This window comes from Eschrichtius robustus, chromosome 18 (assembly GCF_028021215.1).
Source record: "Eschrichtius robustus isolate mEscRob2 chromosome 18, mEscRob2.pri, whole genome shotgun sequence".
NCBI classification, from domain to species: Eukaryota; Metazoa; Chordata; class Mammalia; order Artiodactyla; family Eschrichtiidae; genus Eschrichtius; species Eschrichtius robustus.
The window spans coordinates 8037171-8060896 of record NC_090841.1 but is presented as its reverse complement, the minus strand read 5'-3'; the positions used below and the strand labels follow the sequence as shown (position 1 = coordinate 8060896).

Here is a 23726-nt window from a genome sequence, read left to right as displayed (position 1 = left end):
ACATTTAGCCTTAAACCACCCTTGCCAGCGCAGCCACTCTCCACCAGCCACCAGGGAGCCAGCATTAGCGATGCATTACCGCAGGGCTCCGCGCGGGCACCCCGCCCGCTGAAACACGGCCTCCGGAGGGTCTCGCCTCTCCAGGGCTTCATGGATTGGAGCTGGAGGGCAGGCAAAGCCTTTTCAACAAAAAGCCTGCACTCGAACCTCCTGGTGACGCAACACGTTTCAGAAAGAGAACACACAAGGAGAAGCCTGGGTTACCTTGGCTGCAGAGGAGCCCGGCGCTCCAGAGCATGACGAGGAAGGTGGGGTACGCATCGACACAGTTCTGGCTGTAGAATAAACACACAAGGGGAAACATCAGAAGACACGTTACTGCAGCGCAGTCTGAAAATTACCTGAAACCCCGAATTAATAATCACTGTCGCGCACAGCACAAACCCCATTCATAATTCCACTGACCTTTACCTGATAAGACGTCAGAAACAGACGGTGGTTGTGTGTAAAGCGGACACGTGTTCAGAATCCATCCACTCCCTTCCTCGGTGAAGCCGATCGGAGACCCGCTTTCTTGATGGATTCGCCTTGGCAGGATTCCTGCTCGCGGTTACACCAAAGCGCTTCTTGGAATTGAAAAGTTGAGCGCCGCGGACAGCAGGGCTGGGCGGCAGTCAGAGTCGGGGCAGCAGGGAAGAGGGACCCGACTAAGAAACCTTCAGGTCAGACACACAAGTCAGCCCAGACACGAGGGCCAGGCTGAGGAAGGCAAGGCGAGCCTCAAGCATTAGAGGGACCAGGGGTCGATTCAGCAAAGCCGGTGCTCACGGCGTTATCTTGCTGCTGGAGCAATGGCTTTGTGCAGGGCTCAGTCCTCACCCCTGTGCTGGTGTCTTACACCCTTGGTCTCCTTTAAACTCAGACAATCCTGCGAGCACACATGGTGACTGCATGAGTTTCCTATGGCTGCTGGGACAACTAGCCACAAGCTCAGTGGCTTAAAACCAGACAAATTGATTATCTGGAGGTCAGAAGTCTGAAATCGGTCTCATTGGGCCTAAATGAAGGTGTCCACATGGCTGCATTCCTTCTGGAGATGCACCGCTTCTGTTTCCTTGCTTTTCCCAGCTTCTAGAGATCGCCTGCATTCCAAGGGGCGTGTGGCCCCTTCCAACCTCAAAGCCAGCAATGTCTGATCATGTCTTCTTCGCGACACCAACTCTTCTGCCTCCTTCTTCCACATTTGAAGGACCCTTGTGATTACATTGGGTCCCACCCAGATAATCCAGGATAATCTCTTAAATTGAACTTAAATTCAGCTGGTTAGCAAACTTGATTCCTCCTTGCCACGTAACATAACCCATTCACATGTTCCTGAGATTAGGATGTGAACACCTTTGGGGGGTCATTATTCGGCCTACCACAATTAGTCTCATGTATCAGATGAGAAACTGAATCTTGGAGAAGTTGAATAACTTGCCCAGGGTCACCCAGCTACAGAGTAGCAAAGCCAGGATTCACAGGCTGGTCAGTACGACTCTAAAACCAGGTGTGTTACCTCTTCGACTCCAGAGGCACACCTCAGAAATAGCGTGGGTTCAGTTCCACACCACCACGATGAAGCAAATACCGCGATAAAGCAAGTCACAGGAAAGTTTTTGTTTCCCAGTGCACATAAAAGCGATGTTTATGCTATACTGTAGTCCAATATATGTGCAATAGCATTATGTCTAAAAAACAAGGTACATACCTTAATTAAAAAATACGTTATTGGGCTTCCCTGGTGGCACAGTGGTTAAGAATCCGCCTGCCAAGGCAGGGGACACGGGTTCGAGCCCTGGTCCGGGAAGATCCCACATGCCGCGGAGCAACTAAGCCCGTGCGCCACAACTACTGAGCCCGCACACCTAGAAACCGAGCTCCGTAACAACCGCAACAAAGAGTAACCTCCCGCTCGCCGCAACTAGAGAGAGCCCGCGCGCAGCAACAAAGACCCAACACAGCCAAAAATAAGTAAATAAATAAATAAATTTATAAAAAAAAAAAAAAAAGTATTGCTAAAAAATGCTAACCATCATCTGACAATGCAGGGCTGCCGCAAACCTTCAATTTGTAAAAAAAAAACCAACAAAAAAGAAAACCACAGTGTCTGTGAAGCACAATAAAAAGAGGTATGCCTGCACTAAAGCAAACAGCAAGTGTTCTCTTGAGTTTACAGCCTAGATCAGAACAATTGATATGCACATCCATGGAAACACAACACAAGACTCAAAAGAGGAGGGGCAATGCAATAGAGTGGGAAGGACTTGGTGACTAGGATTTCGTCCCCCACCTGACATTAACCTGCTGTTTGTCACTGGCAAAGCAAACTCTCTGGACTTAGTTTCCTTACCAGTGAAACTGAGAGACTAATAAAGAATAACTCTGAGATCCACTTAAGCTCTAGGAGTCGATGGTCTAATGTACTGGTTCTCAAGGTGTGGTCCCTGGATCAGCCACATCAGAATCACCATGGAACTTGTTGAAAATGCAAATGTTAATGCCTTCCTTGGACCTAAGGAATTAAAAACTCTGAGGGTGGGCCCAGCAAGCGTTCTAACAGCCCTCCAGGTGATTCTGATACATACTCAAGTCTGAGAACCACTGGTCTAAGGTAATTCGAACTGTATAGGTAAAAGCAAAGATGCAAGTTTCAAATTACATTTGGCCTTTTATCCAAATTCCTTCCTTGGATTCTTCATCTGGATCCTTCCTGATCTGGTTCTCATAAAGTTCCTCCTAAAAATCAGCCTTGAAGCCTCGTTCAAACTGATAGGATCTCACGATTCAGTTGGTACCACTGAGAACCCTGGAATGACCAGCCCTTGATCAGTCCCCTGCAGAGAACCCAGAGAGGTTGGGTCACGGGGGCCTTCAGATCTTTCTGATGGTCAAAAAATCCTTTACTGGAGAAGTCAACAAATGGAAAAGGTAAGAAACCAATGTACCCTGTCCTGGATAGACACAGGAGAGCCAGAAGAGCCCTGCTGACCTTGCTGGGGGCTCTGGATACCCAGGATTTCCATTGATCTATGGACACATTAAGAACTCCAAAGGGCGGGAGTCCCTTACAAATCTGCCATTTGGGGTGAAGCACTTAGTGAGTAAACAAGCCCCAAAGTGATAACTGTAGCAGCCGCTAAGCAAATGCATCACATCTATTCTTACACCTCATTAGAGACACAAAACTGCAGCCTCAAGACGGAGAGAAGATCCATCTCCCAGTTCCAGAAAACTAGAGAGAAAATTCCCTTTTATTTAGTTGAATAATGTTCCATGTCTGATGGGATCTAATACCTGACACTCAAACAGTTTGAAAATCTATTAATATCAAAGCTCTCCCCTGCTTCCTCTCATTCTCATGCTTCTGTTTTGTTTGTTTTGAAGTTGTGATTTTGTCTGGGTGATGCAAAATTATAAAAAATTCTTTATTGTCCAAGGAATGTGCTCATAGAGAGAAGTGTCTAGTGATGTGACATTAGATCAGCCATTCAATCATTCCTGCCTCTTATATCAAGTCACCATGGGCCCTGGTACAACACAGTCGGCCTGAAATTGAACGAAACTCTCCCAACTCTTAAGAAAACGGGCTCTTCTCTGGATTTCCAGAATACGCCCAGAGTCCGAACCCCCATTCTGGCTCAAGCCGGTCCCTCTCCCCATCCAGGATCTCTGACACATCTTCCATCCACGGCTTCATGCACACATGCCCCTCCTCGCCAGAGGGCCGCTGCTGGGCTGAACTCAAACAGCTTTTGTCCTTTGGTCAGTGATGCGGCTGCCTTTAGGGACCTTAGAGGTCACTCGTGTGGTCCCTAAAGTCACAAAGCCTGGGTCCCACTCGGGGCTGCCACTTTTTTTTTTTTCAGTATTAAAATGATTTATTTTATATTGTCTTTACCACCTTTAATCTTCTTTTTTTTAACATCTTTATTAGAGTATAATTGCTTTACAATGGTGTGTTAGTTTCCGCTTTATAACAAAGTGAATCAGCTATACATATACATATATCCCCATAACTCCTCCCTCTTGCGTCTCCCTCCCACCCTCCCTATCCCACCCCTCTAGGTGGTCACAAAGCACTGAGCTGATCTCCCTGTGCTATGCGGCTGCTTCCCACTAGCTATCTGTTTTACATTTGGTAGTGTATATTAGTCCATGCCACTCTCTTATTTCGTCCAAGCTTACCCTTCCCCCTCCCCATGTCCTCAAGTCCATTCTCTATGTCTGCATCTTTATTCCTGTCCTGCCCCTAAGTTCTTCATAACCTTTTTTTTTTTTTTTTAGATTCCATATATATGTGTTAACATACAGTATTCGTTTTTCTCTTTCTGACTTACTTCACTCTGTATGATGGACTCTAGGTCCATCCACCTCACTACAAATAACTCAATTTCGTTTTGTTTTATGGCTGAGTAATATTCCACTGTATATATGTGCCACATCTTCTTTATCCATTCATCTGTCAATGGACACTTAGGTTGCTTCCATGTCCTGGCTATTGTAAATAGAGCTGCAATGAACATTGTGGTACATGACCCTTTTTGAATTATGGTTTTCTCAGGGTATATGCCCAGTAGTGGGATTGCTGGGTCATATGGTAGTTCTATTTTTAGTATTTTAGGGAACCACCATAATGTTCTCCATAGTAGCTGTATCAATTTACATTCCCACCAACAGTGCAAGAGGGTTCCCTTTTCTCCACACCCGCTCCAGCATTTGTTGTTTGTAGATTTTTTGATGATGGCCATTCTAACCGGTGTGAGGTGATACCTCATTGTAGTTTTGATTTGCATTTCTCTAATGATTAGTGATGCTGAGCATTCTTTCATGCGTTTGTTGGCGATCTGTATATCTTCTTTGGAGAAATGTCTATTTAGGTCTTCTGCCCATTTTTGGATTGGGTTGTTTGTTTTTTTTGATATTGAGCTGCATGAGCTGCTTGTAAATTTTGAAGATTAATCCTTTGTCAACTGCTTCAAAATATATGCAAATATTTTCTCCCATTCTGCGGGTTGCCTTTTCATCTTGTTTATGGTTTCCTTTGCTGTGCAAAAGCTTTTAAGTTTCATTAGGTCCCATTTGTTTGTTTTTGTTTTAATTTCCATTTCTCTAGGAGGTGGGTCAAAAAGGATCTTGCTGTGATTTATGTCATAGAGTGTTCTGCCTATGTTTTCCTCTAAGAGTTTTATAGTGTCTGGCTTACATTTAGGTCTTTAATCCATTTTGAGTTTATTTTTGTGTATGATGTTAGGGAGTGTTCTAATTTCATTCTTTTACATGTAGTTGTCTAGTTTTCCCAGCACCACTTATTGAAGAGGCTGTCTTTTCTCCATTGTATATTCTTGCCTCCTTTATCAAAGATAAGGTGACCATAGGTGCATGGGTTTATCTCTGGGCTTTCTATCCTGTTCCATTGATCTATATTTCTGGTTTTGTGCCAGTACCATACTGTCTTGATTACTGTAGCTTTGTAGTATAGTCTGAAGTCCAGGAGCCTGATTCTTCCAGCTCCATTTTTCTTTCTCAAGATTGCTTTGGTTATTTACGGTCTTTTGTGTTTCCATACAAATTGTGGAATTTTTTGTTCTAATTCTGTGAAAAATGCCATTGGTAGTTTGATAGGGATTGCAATGAATCTGTAGATTGCTTTGGGTAGTATAGTCATTTTCACAATGTTGATTCTTCCAATCCAAGAATATGGTATATCTCTCCATCTGTTTGTATCGTTTTTAATTTCTTTCATCAGTATCTTATAGTTTTCTGCATACAGGTCTTTTGTCTCCTTAGATAGGTTTATTCCTAGGTATTTTATTCTTTTTGTTGTAATGGTAAATGGGAGCATTTCCTTAATTTCTTGTTCAGATTTTTCATCATTAGTGTATAGGAATGCAAGAGATTTCTGTGCATTAATTTTGTATCCTGCTACTTCACCAAATTCATTGATTAGCTCTAGTAGTTTTCTGGTAGTGTCTTTAGGATTCTCTATGTATAGTATCAAGTCATCTGCAAACAGTGACAGTCTACTTCTTCTTTGCCGATTTGGATACCTTTTATTTCTTTTTCTTCTCTCATTGCTGTGGCTAAAACTTCCAAAACTATGTTGAATAACAGTGCTGAGAGTGGGCAACCTTGTCTTGTTCCTGATCTTAGTGGAAATGGTTTCAGTTTTTCACCATTGAGAACGATGTTGGCTGTGGGTTTGTCATATATGGCCTTTATTATGTTGAGGTAAGTTCCCTCTATGCCTACTTTCTGGAGGGTTTTTATCATAAACAGGTGTTGAATTTTGTCAAAAGCTTTTTCTGCATCTATTGAGATGATCATATGGTTTTTCTCCTTCAATTTGTTAATATGGTTTATCACATTGATTTGCGTATATTGAAGAATCCTTGCATTCCTGGGATAAACCCCACTTGATCATGGTGTATGATCCTTCTAATGTGCTGTTGGATTCTGTTTGCTCATATTTTGTTGAGGATTTTTGCATCTATGTTCATCAGTGATACTGGCCTGTAGTTTTCTTTCTTTGTGACATCTTTGTCTGGTTTTGGTATCAGGGGGTGATGGTGGCCTCGTAGAATGAGTTTGGGAGTGTTCCTCCCTCTGCTAGACTTTGGAAGAGTTTGAGAAGGATAGATGTTAGCCCTTCTACAAATGTTTGATAGAATTCACCTGTGAAGCCATCTGGTCCTGGGCTTTTGTTTGTTGGAAGATTTTTAATCACAGTCTCAATTTCAGTGCTTGTGATTGGTCTGTTTATATTTTCTACTTCTTCCTGGTTCAGTCTCAGAAGGTTGTGCTTTTCTAAAAATTTGTCCATTTCTTCCAGGTTGTCCATTTTGTTGGCATATAGTTGCTTGTAGTAATCTCTCATGATCCTTTGTATTTCTGCAGTGTCAGTTGTTACTTCTGCTTTTTCATTTCTAATTCTATTGATCTGAGTCTTCTCCCTTTTTTTCTTGATGAGTCTGGCTAATGGTTTATCAATTTTGTTTATCTTCTCAAAGAACCAGCTTTTAGTTTTATTGATCTTTGCTACTGTTTCCTTCTTTTCTTTTTCATTTATTTCTGATCTGATCTTTATGATTTCTTTCCTTCTGCTAACTTTGGGAGGTTTTTGTTCTTCTTTCTCTAATTGCTTTAGGTGTAAGGTTAGGTTGTTTCTTTGAGATGTTTCTTGTTCCTTGAGGTAGGATTGCTATAAACTTCCCTCTTAGAACTGCTTTTGCTGCATCCCATAGGTTTTGGGTCGTTGAGTTTTGTCATTTGTTTCTAGGTATTTTTTGATTTCCTCTTTGATTTCTTCAGTGATCTCTTGGTTATTTAGTAGTGTGTTGTTTAGCCTCCATGTGTTTGTATTTTTTACAGATTTTTTCCTGTAATTGCTATCTAGTCTCATAGCGTGTGGTCAGAAGAGATACTTGATACAATTTCAATTTTCTTAAATTTACCAAGGCTTGATTTGTGACCCAAGATATGATCTATCCTGGAGAATGTTCCTTGAGCACTTGAGAAGAAAGTGTATTCTGTTGTTTTTGGATGGAATGTCCTACAAATATCTATTAAGTCCACCTTGTTTAATGTGTCATTTAAAGCTTGGGTTTCCTTATTTATTTTCATTTTGGATGATCTGTCCATTGGTGAAAGTGGGGTGTTAAAGTCCCCTACTATGACTGTGTTACTGTCGATTTCCCCTTTTATGGCTGTTAGCATTTGCCTTATGTGTTGAGTTGCTCCTATGTTGGGTGCATAAATATTTAGAATTGTTATATCTTCTTCTTGGATTGATCCCTTGATCATTATGTAGTGTCCTTCTTTTTCTCTTGTAATAGTCTTTATTTTAAAGTCTATTTTGTCTGATATGAGATTGCTACTCCAGCTTTCTTTTGATGTCCATTTGCATAGAATATCTTTTTCCATCCCCTCACTTTCAGTCTGTATGTGTCCCTAAGTCTGAAGTGGGTCTCTTGTAGACAGCATATGTACAGGTCTTGTTTTTGTATCCATTCAGCCAGTCTATGTCTTTTGGCTGGAGCATTTAATCCATTTACATTTAAGGTAATTATTGATATGTATGTTCCTATTACCATTTTCTTAATTGTTTTGGGTTTGTTATTGTGTATCTTTTCCTTCTCTTGTGTTTCCTGCCTAGAGAATTTCCTTTAGCATTTGTTGTAAATCTGGTTTGGTGGTGCTGAATTCTCTTAGCTTTTGCTTGCCTGTAAAGTTTTAATTTCTCTGTCGAATCTGAATGAGATCCTTGCTGGGTAGAGTAATCTTGGTTGTAGGTTTTTCCCTTTCATCACTTGAAATATGTCCTGCCACTCCCTTCTGGCTTGCAGAGTTTCTGCTGAAAGAGCAGCTGTTAACCTTATAGGGATTCCCTTGTATGTTATTTGTTGATTTTCCCTTGCTGCTTTTAATATTTTTTCTTTGTATTTAATTTTTGATAGGTTGATTAGTATGTGTCTCAGTGTGTTTCTCCTTGGATTTATCCTGTATGGGACTCTCTGCACTTCCTGGACTTGGCTATTTCCTTTCCCATATTAGGGAAATTTTCAGCTATCATCTCTTCAAATATTTTCTCAGTCCCTTTCTCTCTTCTTCTTCTGGGACCCCTATGATTTGAACGTTGGTGCGTTTAATGTTGTCCCAGAGTTCTCTGAGACTGTCCTCAATTCTTTTCATTCTTTTTTCTTTATTCTTCTCTGTGGTAGTTATTTCCACTATTTTATCTTCCAGGTCACTTATCTGTTCTTCTGCCTCAGTTATCCTGCTATTGATAAACGTTCTAGAGAATTTTAAATTTCATTTATTGTGTTGTTCATCATTGTTTGTTTGCTCTTTAGTTCTTCTAGGTCCTTGTTAAACGTTTCTTTTATTTTCTCCATTCTGTTTCCAAGATTTTGGATCATCTTTACTATCATTACTCTGAATTATTTTTCAGGTAAACTGCCTATTTTCTCTTCATTTGTTTGGTCTGGTGGGTTTTTACCTTGTTCCTTCATCTGCTGTGTGTTTCTCTGTCTTCTCATTTTGCTTATCTTACTGTGTTTGGGGTCTCCTTTTCGCAGGCTGCAGGTTTGTAGTTCCTGTTGTTTTTGGTTTCTGCCCCCAGTGGCTAAGGGTGGTTCAGTGGGTTGTGTAGGCTACCTGGTGGAGGGGACTGTTGCCTGTGTTCTGGTGGATGAGGCTGGATCTTGTCTTTCTGGGGGGCAGGACCACATCCGGTGGTGTGTTTTGGGGTGCCTGTGACCTTATTATGATTTTAGACAGCCTCTCTGCTAATGGGTGGGGTTGTGTTTCTGTCTTGCTAGTTGTTTGGCATAGGGTGTCCAGCACTGTAGCTTGCTGGTCATTAAGTGGAGCTGGGTCTTAGCATTGAGATGGAGATCTCTGGGAGAGCTTTCACTGTTTGATATTACGCGGAGCCGGGAGGTGTCTGTTGGACCAATGTCCTGAACTCGGCTCTACCACTTCAGAGGCACAGGCCTGACACCTGGCCGGAGCACCAAGACCCTGTCAGCCACACAGCTCAGGAGAAAAGGAAGAAAAAAAGAAATAAATAAAATAAAGTTATTAAAATACAAAATAAGAAATAATTATTAAAAATTTTAAAAAATTGAAAAGTAATAAAAAGATGAAAAAAAAAAGAAAGAAGAGAGCAATCAAACCAAAAAACAAATCCACCAATGATAACAAGTGCTAAAAACTATACAAAAAAAAAAAAAAGGACAGACAGAACCCTAGGACAAATGGTAAAAGCAAAGCTATACAGACAAAACCACACAAAGAAGCATGCACATACACATTCACAAAAAGAGAAAAAGGAAAAAATATATATATATCGTTGCTCCCAAAGTCCACCGCCTCAATTTTGGGATGATTCATTGTCTATTCAGGTATTCCACAGATGTAGGGTACATCAAGTTGATTGTGGAGATTTAATCCGCTGCTCCTAAGGCTGCTGGGAGAGATTTCCCTTTCTCTTCTTTGTTCGCACAGCTCCCGGGGTTCAACTTTGGATTTGGACCCGCCTCTGCGTGTAGGTCGCCTGAGGGCGTCCGTTCCCCGCCCAGACAGGACGGGGTTAAAGGAGCAGCTGCTTCGGGGGCTCTGGCTCACTCAGGCCGCGAGGAGGGAGGGGTACAGAGGAGGCGGGGCGAGCCTGCGGCGGCAGAGGCCGGCGTGACGTTGCACCAGCCTGAGGCGCGCCGTGCGTTCTCCCGGGGAAGTTGTCCCCGGATCACGGGACCCTGGCAGTGGCGGGCAGCACAGGCTCCCGGGAGGGGCGGTGTGGAGAGTGACCTGTGCTTGCACACAGGCTTCTTGGTGGCGGCAGCAGCAGCCTTAGCATCTCATGCCCGTCTCTGGGGTCCGCGCTGACAGCCGCGGCTCGCGCCCGTCTCTGGAGCTCATTTAGGCGGTGCTCTGCATCCCCTCTCCTCGCGCACTGCAAAACAGTGGCCTCTTCCCTCTTCGGCAGCTCCAGACTTTTTCCCGGACTCCCTCCCGGCTCGCTGTGGCGCACTAGCCCCTTTCAGGCTGTGTTCATGCAGCAAACCGCAGTCCTCTCCCTGGGATCTGACCTCCGAAGCCCGAGCCTCAGCTCCCAGACCCCGCCCGCCCCGGCGGGTGAGCAGACAAGCCTCTCGGGCTGGTGAGTGCTGCTCGGCGCCGAGCCTCTGTGCGGGAGTCTCTCCGCTTTGCCCTCCGCACCCCTGTGGCTGTGCTCTCCTCCGTGGCTCCGAAGCTTCCCCGCTCTGCCACCCACAGTCTCCGCCGGCGAAGGGGCTTCCTAGTGTGTGGAAACCTTTCCTCCTTCACAGCTCCCTCCCACTGGTGCAGGTCCCATCCTTATTCTTTTGTCTCTGTTTTTTCTATTTTCTTTTGTCCTACCCAGGTACATGGGGAGTTTCTTGCCTTTTGGGAGGTCTGAGGTCTTCTGCCAGCGTTCAGTAGGTGCTCTGTAGGAGTTGTTCCACATGTAGATGTATTTCTGATGTATCTGCGGGGAGGAAGGTGATCTCCACGTCTTACGCTTTCGCCATCTTGAAGGTCTCCCGGCTGCCACTTTTTGACTGTGCGATTGTGGGTGCATTTCCTAGCCTCACTGAGTCTCAATCTCCTCATCAGTTGAAGGTGAATGGAGACATGAGTATTTATTGATACCTCCCTGGCTGTTGTGAGAATAAAACGAGGGAAAGCAGCGCCAGGCTCGTAGTAAGCATTCAATAAATGGTGGCTATTATTCCTCCAACCTCTTCCTTCTTATAACCCCCAATGGAAATGTCTTTCCTACTGACAAATTATTGTTATTCCAAATATTCTTTTGTGCCAGGTTTTCTGCAGGACAAAACTGACAAACCCACTTTGTCTGTCATTTCTTGAGGTCTAACTACGAGCTACTCAGCAGATCTCTCAACAATTCACTGTGCTTTGTTCAACTGGACGCACCGCACTGCCAGTGTTTTTATGGAGAAAAGGATTCATTGCAATTTTCCCTTTCATTTTTCTCCACCTTTAGGAATGAGATATAGAAGCACTTAATGTTTTGCTAGTTAATTTGGGTTTATTTAAAATAAGTAAATATGGGAGGCATAAATTAGGAGTTTGGGATTAAAATATACACACTACTATATATAAAATAGATAACCAACAAGGACCTACTGTATAGCACAGGGAACTACACTCAATATCTTGCAATAACCTATAATGGAAAGGAATCTAAATAAGAATATGTGTGTGTGTATATATACATATATATATATATATATATATATATATATATATATATATATATATATATATATATATATAAAATTGAATCACTTTGCTCTACACCTGAAACTAACACAACATTGTAAATCAACTATATTGCAATAGAACTTTAAATACATAAATAAGTAAATATCAGTAATAACAGCAATAGTATCAATACTAATCAATAGAACCAATGTAGATGTATCACCTTCAAATCATTCACAAGTCCCTGCTACTTGGAAGTGAGTCCAGAGTGGATTCTGAGAAGTGTGGGGGGAGAAGGGACCTTAGGGTATCATTTACCAAAATGCATCTTATGAAACACTAAACCTTTGATATGCTCTAGAAAAAAAAAAGGAGGGGTGTCTGTAGTTAAATAAGACCTCCCCTTCTTGTAGAACCAAGAATCACAGTGCCTTGGTACTTTAAAGGTTCTCAAAAGTCTTGCTGTACAGAACTTGTTCTTCTCTTTAACACCTGTTAACAGCCCATGAGCTTGTAATCTATGGGTCACATTTTGGAAAATGACACATCTGCAGAGACCCATCTTCTCTCCACAACCTGTGCTCACCCGCACTCATGGAGAAGAACCTTAGGTCAGTTAACTGAGACTTTTCTCCAAAAATCAAACTTTGACGGCTCTGGCTGCGCTCATCAACTGGGAACAGGGCTTTGACCTATATTTTAGACACATGAAGAGAGAGTCAAGGTCGAGATCCTTTGAACTCTCAAACCCTGACTCAGCTCTGCCCTCGAGGGAGATGGGTGGTAGAGCAGCCCATTAACCGAGGCTGAGTCTGAGCTGAAGCCCTCACCTGGCTGGGACGTCTGTTTACCAACAGCCCCCAAATCTTGAACTATCTGTATCAGTCAACAGTCATACTTTATGCTGAAAAGCATGCATCAGCCATTTCAATCCACCAGCATCATTTATTCTTTATGCTATTTTCCCTTTATACAGCCTCTAAACATTTATGATCCCACACCCCGTCAACCAAGAGTTTTGATCATGCAACCCTATGATGGGTATATTTATGTACAAATTATATACACATCCTACTCTCAATCTGTATATTAAAACTAAGTAAAGTTCAATTTCCTATTTTTTAGATAGCAACATTAAATACATGTTCTTTTCTTCTCACACCCCTACGGCTCTTCTTGTACCCCTCTTTGGTGCTTTTGGAGGCCCCTGGAGAAGCTACCACTGGGGATGACTTGCTACCGGGCTAACACGTAAGGCCCTTCCTGGTAGCTTCCTGGCTGGGGCATGCAGACTGGGGGCTCCTGGCGTCACCAGCAGGCGGCAGCCTCTGTGTTGATCTTCAGCACCTTCCACAACCCACCTCAGGCACACACAGGGCGCTGCCAGCTGGGTCAGGGAGGAAGTAGTCTTTGTAACAGAACCACAGCAGTGTCTGGGCAACCTTTTAATTACAGAAAATTCTCCTCCACTCCCCCTTCCCCCCAAAAGCTCCTACCTCTCCACAGCTCTCTCTCCTCCCCTCCCTCTCCTTGCCCTCTCTCGGGGGGTAAGTGGGAAAGTCACGTGGGTTTGGGAGCTGGGCAGCAGCACCCATGCGATGGGGACCCCCAGGCGGCACCAATCACCCACCACTCTCCTCTAGCGCCTTCTGACGGCAGGGGCCCCGAGCCATTGCAGAACTTCCAAACCACCTTCCAAACGACAGCGCAACCATCCCCAGAGGGCACTTCCACAGTCTGGAGGCTGGCAGCGGGGGACCAGGTGTCAGCGAGGCGGCTTCTCAGAAGCAGAGCTAGGTCACTCCTGGGGGAAACGGCAGACACCAGGCGGCCTGGCCTGCCCCGGTTCTTCTTCATTTTTGGCGGGATGGAAACTTAGCTTCTCACCCGGTACAGAGAAATACCGCTGCATGCAGCCCTGCCCCACTTCTCCGGACGGGCCCGGCCGTGCTCCTAAGAACACCCAGCAGCTGGTGAGAATGCAGTGATCTGGGCGGGAAGAAGCTTCCCTTTCCGAACAGGTAGAATGGTATTCACGTCCTTCTGGATTCCGTGTGGGGGGAGGTTCTGGCGTTACCCCGATGGAGGACACTGTCCTTGCCCCTCTTGCACTCTTGCACGTGGGTGTGTCTGCGGGGACCTCTCCCATCTCCCCTGCAAACAGCACAGAGGGGCTGACAGCACCGCACACTCTCTCCTCCACCTCCTGTAAATGTGAACATCTAATATGGCTTAAATCACATCCTTCCACTTCTTCAGTGGATTCTGAGAATTAACACACCGAAGGTCCAAATCTTAAGATGGAAATCTCCCTGTAAGTAGTTCAGGAAGGGATTTCCTCGGAATCAGACTGCGCAGGAGTGCTGGGTCTGAGGGGCTGGGGCCGACGGGAGGCAGAGGGCCCTCGAGTGGCTGCATTTGCTTGTGTTATTCCTGCAGTTCTAGGAGAACGTTGCTTGTGTGGCCACGACTCCCACTTTGGAAGGATCTCTGGAGACATCCAAGTCACCCCCGAGCCGAGACTGAAGGCCAGCTCCTTGGCCAGCCCAGAGCTGCAGCCTCCCTTTCTCACAGGCCAATCACAGGCTCAGAGAAGCAGGTGACAGGCCGCTGGCTGAACCCTCTGTCTGAATGCGTTCAGCAGAGAGGAAAATGAATGTTGGATTTGCATCCCAAATAGCACCCGCCTCCTTCACTGAGTTCTTCAGGTGTTTTCAAACAGCCTTTTCATTCAGAAGTAAAGCAGGAGAGGTGGAGAAGCCATTGCATAATTCCCCCATTCTTTCCGTTCTGGTTGCTCCAGGAGACCTGGCTTAGGAAACGCACTAGAGTCCCCTCCAGACCCCACCGAGGGGACCTGAGGGGCTGCAGGCAGCTGCCAGCTGGTCCTGCCTGTTGCTTCCGAAGCCGGCTGGTGAGTGATAGCTGGTTTTCCCGGCAGCCCCTCTGGACTAACGCCCCAGAAAATCGGTCAACTCCACGACTGAATGACTGGCTGAGAGGTTCCTGAACAGGCGGAGCTCCATCCCCCATCCCACAGCCCCGCTTCCCCTCTTTACACACCAGCACTTGTTAAGATGATGAAAAGTGCCCCCAAAGTCTCCCAGGTGAAGTTCAAGCTTCCCTGGGAACCCCGCCTCCCCGGCCTTTGGAAGGTTGGCCCAGACAGACATGCAGCCCTGTGCCCAGGCCCCCCATCTGTCAGTTAGCAGTGTCAGGGTTTGGACTCACTTGGCAGTGTAGACCCGTTCCAAGGCAAGTGTCCCCGTCCTCTGGAAGCTCCACCCATTATGGGTCTTGCTTTCGTGCTCCACCTTGTGGGCAAAGAACCCTGCCAGAGGGAAAAGTTTGGATTTGGTTTATAACGGGGAACGTTCACGAGCCTGGTATCCCATTATTTTACTAGAATGTTAGATGGTCCCTTAACTTGACCTCTAAGGTGCCCTAAATGTCCTCCATCAAATGTCACTGAGCAAAAATTTACTCAGCAGCTACCCTCCACTAATCACTGCGTTTGGTGTTGGTGACTCAATGGTGAGCAACACACGACCCTCACTTTCAAGGATCCGACAGTCGGAAGAAATAGACAACCAAGTAAAGAAATTACACTACAGAGTGACTCGTGCTAAGATCAGATTGAGTGAGAATACAGAGCCATCGAGGGTCAAAGGGGGCAACTTAATTCAGTGTTTGGGATAGAGAAGGATTCCTAGAGGAGGTGATATTTAAGATAAAATCTGAAGAACAAGTGTGGCAAGCAGAGGAGACCACTCCGCTCTCGTGTAACGGAACGTGCAAAGGTCCAGAGGCAAGAACCTCCGGGGTTCAGTACATCCAGCTTATTGGTGGTGGGGAATGGGAAGTGGAACCTGGTACAATTACAAATGAGACCGAAGAGGTAGGTGGTGAATTGTTCTTTCAATGACATTTCTCTATTATCACTTGCCACGTGCCAGACACTCAGCTTACGTCTGAGAACAAGACACACAAAGAGCCTTGGCCTGAGGAGCTTTTGTTCTGGCGAGGATGCAAGAAGAGAAGACAGACCACACACCGTCAACAAAACGCAAAAATTAAAACGACACAGTGTGCCAAGCTGTGGACGAAGGAGAAGGCACAGCACGACAGGGGCCGCTGGGGGTGCAGACAGGGTGGCCGGAGGGAGCCCCAGGGAGAAAGCAGTAAGTGAACCAAGGCTGAAGAAGACGGTGGCTGAGAAGTGCCTGCCGGACTCAGCAGCATGACCGTGACCTTGATGAGAGCCACGTTAAGAACTTGTGAATTTATTTCCGTCTTGAGAGCAACAAGGAGTTACTGACAGATGTAAGTTTAGGAGTGGCATCGCCAGAAAGCCACTCTGTCTTTAGCATGGTGAGTGTTTAAAGGGGTGAGACCCAGGACAGGGGAAAGACAGAAGGGAGCTGGTTCGGGTGATGCTTGTGGGATTAAGAGATGCCGAGGGGACAGAATCTGCAGGCTGGATGGTGGGGATGGCGGGATGAAGGTCTGTCCCTCTCTCCCTCTCTCTCTCTCTCTCTCTCTCCCTCACCTCTCCTATTTTATTCCTTTCCTCCTATTTCAAGAGTGAAAAAGGGAAAAGTGTGATTGTCAGGGATCCACTCACAGGATTTCTTTCCATCAACTTTCTATTAGATTCCTCAAAAAGACATGAAAAGGATGCCTTATCCATTGTGTACATGAATAAAAGTCTTCATGTTTTCCTTTGTGTCAAAAGTACATTCCTCTCCTAGAACTGCGCCCGTTTTGAGCAGAGCTGCAGGGCTGGCTTGTCTGAAGGCCCTCTGTTAGGCACTGGACATATGCTCCTTTATTGGGCCTGGCACCAGCTCTGTCAAGTGGGTGGTACTGTCCCCACTTTGTAGACAAGGGCCCTACGGCTCAGGGAGGTTAAATAACTTTCTCAGAGTCACTCCACCGGGGAGCAGGGAGGTTGGGATTCAACTCCAGCTGGGCATTCGAGGGTGTGTTTATCCTCCTACTGTCACACAGAAGCTCAATTCAGGGATTCCATCAACTACACAGGGTTTAAGTATCCAACTGTCCACTCTGGACGTCCCTTCTTACCATAGAATACAGTGGAAAATTCTGATCATTGTCTTTCCAGAACCCAGGGTGACACCCCTTGCCCCTGAACATGTAAACAGAGACAGTATTAAGAAAGTCTGAGGTTATTTCTGCAACCAACTGCACAGCGTGGCCGTCCTTCTCCGAGTCTGCCTCTCTTTTTCCTCTCCTTGCCCGATAACAAACCCCTTCCTCTTTTCCAAGCCTTAGCCCTCCACCTGCAACCTTGACACTGCTTCTGCCACCCCTTCCGGTCGTTGTTCATCAGTGTTTGCCCCATTTCCTGAACCTTCAGTCTCTGTTTTCCTCCTAATCTTTACCTTTGAAACACACTCAGATCTTTCCTACCCTCAAAACAAAACAAAAACAAGCCTGCCTTAGTCCTGTATCCCACTAGGGTCTACCTCTCCCTCCTTCTAAGCTAAACTTGAAACAGTTGGGCCACCTTTGTCCACTCCTCCAAACACTGACACTCCAACTCCTATTATCCTTGGCCATGTTACAGAAACTATGCATGCAAAGACCACTCACACACCTCTCTTGGCTGGCTGCTAACATCAGGCCAAACCAGAGAGACAGAGAGAGACACGGAGAGAGAAGGCTACAAACGCTGACCAAGAACTTACCGCATGCTGGGCTCTGCTGGCTACTCTACCCATGTTAATTATCTCAGGCAATACCTTCAACCATCACACATAGAAGATGTTAGTAACTCCATCTCTCTGTTGAGGAAACTGGTGGTCAGAGAAGGTAAATAACTTTCTCAGGATCACATAAAAAGCTCTCGAGATTTTCATTAAGTTAGTATGAGCCAGCAGCGTGATACAAAAGAATAATTCACACATCCATTATTTTAACAGAACTGGTGTCTGAACCTCGGGAACAGTTTCCCTGCATGGAAAACACCCACCTGCCTCTTAGAAAGAACATGGCAAGTTGGTGGGGAGTGGGGTAGGAGGGGGAACCCAATGACAAGGGACTCTGGAAACCAAGTCATATGAGGAATGATACATTGAAGAAGCGATGTTACAGGTGACTTTGTAAACACAGAAGCAGCAGGCACAGTCTAAGCTTTTCCAAAGAACAGACACACTAGTGGATAGAAATTATAAGGCAGCAGATTTCAGTTCCATATAAGAGAGAACTTCCTGAGTAGTGAGCGTTTGAATGAATGAATTCAAGAAAAAATACACTGTGTAAAGGTCTACCCTTTGGAGTAGGTTTGAATCCCAGTTTCACCATTACTGGCTCTGGAACCTCCAACCAATGTTCTAACCTCTCCAAGCTCCACTTTGCTTACCTGTGAATTAAGCCAGGACATGGAAGCAACCTAACTGTCCATTGACAGGTGAATGGATAAAGAAGATGTGGCACATACATACAATGAATATTACTCAGCCATAAAAGAAACGAAATTGAGTTCCTTGTAGTGAGGTGGATGGACCTAGAGTCTGTCATACAAAGTGAAGTAAGTCAGAAAGAGAAAAACAAACACCGTATGTTAACACATATGTATGGAATCTAAAAAAAAAAAATGGTTCTGAGGAACCTAGGGGCAGGACAGGAATAAAGATGCAGACATAGAGAATGGACTTGAGGACACGGGGAGGGGGAAGGATAAGATGGGATGAAGTGAGAGAGTGGCATGGACATATATACACTATCAAATGTAAAATAGGTAGCTAGTGGGAAGCAGCCGCATAGCACAGGGAGATCAGCTCGGTGCTTTGTCACCACCTAGAGGGGTGGGATAGGGAGGGTGGGAGGGAGACGCAAGAGGGAGGAGATATGGGGATGTATGTATATGTATAGCCGATTCACTTTGTTATACAGCAGAAACTAACACACCATTGTTAAGCAATTATACTCCAGTAAAGATGTTAAAAAACTTTTTAAAAATAAAAAACAAAGAAATATAATACTATATATTTCATAGGGTGCAAGGATTAAATGCGATAATATTATGCCCAGCACCATACTTGACACAAAGCAAATTCTCAACACACTTAACAGTGGGAAGGGCAAGGCCAGTGCGTTGTGAGCCCTCCGTCAGGGGAGTGTTCAGCAGGGGCTCTTGAGGATGCTGTAAAGAAGATTTCTGCTGTCACCATTCAGGCCTCTGCGCAGGAGGCCTGGGTCCCTCCCCTCAGCTCACCCTCTCCTCCCAGTCTAATTAGTTTGGCTTCCTACGGAAATCACTTTCTCTAAATCTGTGTTTCCCAGGTTTGCTTCATGGCAAAGCTGCTGGCACCTTGGCCAAGAAGCTGGAGGCCCTCTGGATGCTACGCATGGGAAATGCATCTCTCTCCGCTCCCTGGGAAACCAGGCTTTGGTAGTTCTGGTCCAGGTCTCTCGGAACGAGATACTTTAAACTTGGTCTGCATTTCCAAACGTGCGTTCTGCTGGATCAAGCTGGAAGAGGGCCACGAGTTCAAAGATCTTGATGACTAATGAGCATCTGGGAGGCAGAGGAGAAGGTTCCACCAGGCGGGTGGGCTCTGGCCCTTCCCCCGGGGAATCGGGCGCACACCATGTGCCGAGAGCACAGAGCCCTCCAACACTGTCACAGACACGGGGACTGACCTCCTTGTCTCGGGACAAAGACAAAGTGTGCCGTGCCTGGCAACAACATGTAAATAGTTCCTAAAGCTAACAGAAAGGGTATCAAATGTAATTGGGGGTGGAGGCAGGCAGAGCTTTTGCATGTTTTCCGCACTCAATAAGGTAGACCTATGGCTGCAACCTCGAGGTTAATTAGAATTGCAAAGAGAAGTTCTGGACCTACATTTGGACCCTTGTGTTTGCCTAAAAACTCAACGGTTAAAACGGGTAGAGGTGTTATCTTCCAAGTCATTTGAATTTTTCTTGTTCCCCTGCACGGGCACATTTAACAGTTAGAAACAAGAAGTCCTCACAGGGTGATCTCCGCATCACACGGGAGCCCTGGCCTCTGCCTCAGAGGGGAGCAGGGCTGATCCTAAGCCTCTGAGGGGGAGGCAAGGGCTCCTTCTGTGGCTTCAAAAGGGCAGCAGCATGTCCTTTCCCCCGAGCATGGGTGGGACAACGCTGTGAAAGGGAAGTGGGGGGACTGGATGGGGACGGACAGAGGCTGTGATGCTGGGGCCGTGCCGTCCACACCGCTACACATGCACCCCAATCATCTGTGTGCCCAGGATGAAAAGTCTCCAGCCCAAAGCAGGAGCTGGTCCACACTTGTCTCTCCCCCACCAGGAAGCCTCCTCAGTTCATGGGACCGTGTCAGGGAGACCGCTGTGTCCTGTCGTTATCTATCTGAAAGGGCCGGCCGAAAGATTGCGGTTCAAACTCAGACATGTGGCCGTCTGTAATCTCTCCTCCCCCCTTGCACCAAAGAAGAAGACTTAATCTCATCTGCCGAAAAATAATTAGAAATCTCATCGTCCACCTCAAGTCTGCTCCGGGTTTGCTGTGCTTCTACGGAAAAGCTCAGGACCCCCTGGACAGACCAGGGCCAGGTCCTGGGGCATCTCAGGAGAGACGAAAAGAGTCTGTTCTCACAGGAGGAGACCCTCCAGCTTCCCCCGACTCGGCCTGGACCAACAGGGAGCAGCTCAGGGTGCACTCGAACCTCTGCTCAGCCCCATCTGCACAGGCGGCGGAGGGGACCCTGGCTCCCGTCCACTGTCACCGAGATTGACGGGTATCCGGGGGAGGGCCGGAGGGGGAGAGCTGAACAAGCAGCGCCCTCCGACACCCACGCGACTGCCTCCACGGGGGCCGCAAGCATCATTGCAGGCTTCCTGCTTCCTGCCTGCCCATCTTTTCCCGCCAGCCTCTCCTTTCCTGGGAGGCAGGAACCTAGCTTTCTTGTTCACTGCTACATCCTCATGGATGCGGGACCCTTCCTGGACAGAGCAGGGTCCCTGTGGGTGTATGCAGGTCGAATGAATGAATCCCTTGGCGACTGACAAGACTAAGGGAGCCCCAACGTGAAACAGCAACGGCCTGAGACTGTGGCAGCCTCAACTGGCCCTTCGTCCCCTCTCTGAGCTGCAACTCTGTTGTGTGAGGTTTAGAATGAAAATGTTTGGGTCAGAAAGCTGCCAAGTGCTGTTCCGGACACCAAGGGGGGGGGGGGGGGGGGGGAAGTGGCGGGAGGGTTGGTGGTGGTGGGATGAATTGGGAGATTGGGATTGACATGTATACACTGATATGTATAAAATAGATAACCAACAAGAAGCTTCTGCATAAAAAATAAATAAAATAAAATTCAAAAATTCAAAAAAGGAAAAAGAAAACGTGTTGTTCCATGGAGGAAACATACTCGGAGTATGGAAAGTGGCCACTCTCTGGTGCGGGGAGACCACGGGAAGCCTTACTCAGTGCCCAGAAGGCGCATCACCAGCCTCTGTCCACACTCGAGATGGGGGAAAATATCCGAATATCCCCAATTGATTGAATACCCAAGTTTCCAAAGTGCGCCAGGGTGTGAGCATTCAGTAATTACCATTAAGTTACAGAGCTGCCCTTAGTAATTCCTCTCCTTTTTTCTCTACCTTTGTAAACTGCAAATCCCAAAGACACTGGCCGTACTGATAGAGAGAGCCTGAGGCAGTCCTAGCTCAGAACTTTAAAGAGAAAGTTCTACCCAGTCCTGCCTTTTTCACTTCTAGGTCCCTTGCTTGGTTTAAGTGATGGCAGAGTTCATGGAAATGCAAACCCCAAACAAGAAAATCCTCCCCACTCTCTCTCTCCCTTTATGTAAGTACATAATGCCTACCAAAAAAACGCTTCAAAAATTACGCATTGCTAGAGAAAAAGAAAGTATTGCAAAGAACATGTTTCTTCAAAAGAAAAAAAAAGAAAGCAATACAGAGGTAAAATAATGTTAAGGTGAAATCCCCCTCACACCGCATAAATTTCCTTTTTTTTAGCCTACAGGTGACAGGTGAAGAGCGCCCAGCTGCACTTAGTATAACCCAGTGTCTGGGTGAACATATATCTGATTGTCCCTTTCCAGCCTTCCTGCCCTCCAGCCGGTCTCTGGCCACGGTAATTCATAGTTAAAATGCTGATTGCAGACACTCCAGTGACGGTTTTTGTACAACCTCCAGCTTGCTGCCCTGGCTCTACAGACATGATTAATCATCCCCATTAAAGTGAAAGAACGATTGGGAGAAGGAAAAACCTAAATTCATGCAGAAAGGCACAAACCCCTATACATTCAAATAAAGATACAAATATAGATAAAGACAAAAGTGTACACACACACACACACAACTGTGTTAAGCCTGACTTTCAAACAACTAGAAACAAAATCTACCCTGAGGGAGGGGATTCCCTTACCGTTCTGGACCACGCTGATGAGGGTGACGATGGCCAGCAGGACAATATTGCCCAGGGTTTCGTGATCCATGTTTGTTTCCGGCTCCCAGCAAGGACTTCTCAGCTCCGTGGCACCCCAGGCCCGCACTGTGCAGGAAGGGGAAGTGAGGGCCGGACTCTGCCTTTCATCATTAGAATTTCCAAAGGTCCCAGCACAATTACAGGGCTTCTTCTTCTTCTTCTTCTTTTTTTTTTTTAAACTAGCCACCAAAGTACCCTGGCTCAGCGTGTCCTGCCAGAAGAAGCAGGGCTCGGGAGAGAGGCAGGAAGGGAAGAAAAAGTGAAGCATGTTTTTTATTTATTGAGCACCAAAAAGGTTTGTGGCCAGAGTACTGTCTTTCTCTCTTTCCTTGAATTCCTAGGGAAAAAATAACTACTTGACACATGGCAGGGTCCAGAGTAGCAGCCGAGTAATAAGCCCTGGATGAATGAATGAATGATGATGAGGTGGACGGCTGATGCCTCTGTTTCCACGGGAAACAAGCAACAAGAGAATGAAAACTAAGCCAAAGAACTTAGATAAGGAGCAGAAAGGGGGTCACCTAGGAAAGCTTCCACACGGGAAGGACCGTTAACCACCGCAACTGGCTTCTCTGAGGTAATTACTGAGCTACTTCCCTGGAATCGTCTCAGCATAATAATAAGAGTAGAGAGAAGGTGTAAGAGGGAACCTGCTGAGTGAGGGAGGTGGTGGCCTGGCATCTTATAGGACAGTTTTCTTCCCTCGGAAGTTACACAGATAATGCAAGATTCTGCAAACTTCATCCCAGGCTCAACAAACAACTATTTGGCAGTGATGAAGAAGAGCTCTTATCAAAACCTCACTTTGAAAGAGAACATTGGGGGACTTCCCTGGCAGTCCAGTGGTTAAGATTCCGCGATCCCAATGCAGGGGGCACGGGTTCGATCCCTGGTCGGGGAACTAAGATCCCCGCGTGCCACACAGCCAGAAAAAACAACAACAACAACAAAAAGAAAGAAAGTAAAAATAAAAAGGACATTGGCCACTCTACTTAGTGGCAGCAGGATTTGCATCTTGCTGTGGGAGAGGCCAGCGCGGGGAAGAGATCACACAGTCCTCATACCTAAAGCAGCCGAGGCCAGCTTGGGTGAAAGAGGTCCATGGGGGTCCATGGAGGACCCAAGCGTTTGGAGCTTGGATGCACAGAGGCCAGTAGCAAGGGCAGCCCTGGCTGGTCATGATGCTCTTGAGAACTCTCTCTGAGTGCCTGGGGCACTTCACAACGTGTGGAGTCTTTACAAGATTGGTTAGGGGCTGGGCACTAGCAAGCTTTGTGTATTCACCTCAACAAGATCTCATTTGCAAGTGTCAGGGAACGCTTAGGTCCCAGTAGACAAGGGGTCTGGTCCCCATGAAGTGTTGGCCCTTCTGAGACCCCTGCCGTCTTAGCGACAGTGCATCAGAAGCGAAGGCCAGGCCCCTTGAAAAGTACTCTAGTTGCAAACAATAGAAACTTAGCTCAAGC

The 23726-nt window shown here is 46.1% G+C and overlaps 1 protein-coding gene across 4 annotated transcripts in view; it reads right to left on the bottom strand.

Annotated features, from left to right (window-relative positions):
* ALOX5AP (arachidonate 5-lipoxygenase activating protein) overlaps nucleotides 1–23726 on the bottom strand; it is a 75867-nt gene that overhangs the window by 8996 nt on the left and 43145 nt on the right. For 2 of the 4 annotated variants that reach the window (XM_068526840.1, XM_068526839.1), the window contains exons 4-6: nucleotides 22201–22489; nucleotides 15022–15121; nucleotides 265–335 (exon numbers count right to left, since the gene is read on the bottom strand). In XM_068526840.1, the coding sequence (XP_068382941.1) occupies nucleotides 265–335; nucleotides 15022–15121; nucleotides 22201–22489 (460 nt within the window). The remainder of the gene's footprint in view (nucleotides 1–264; nucleotides 336–15021; nucleotides 15122–22200; nucleotides 22490–23726) is intronic. The other 2 variants (XM_068526841.1, XM_068526842.1) reach the window with 1 other exon arrangement.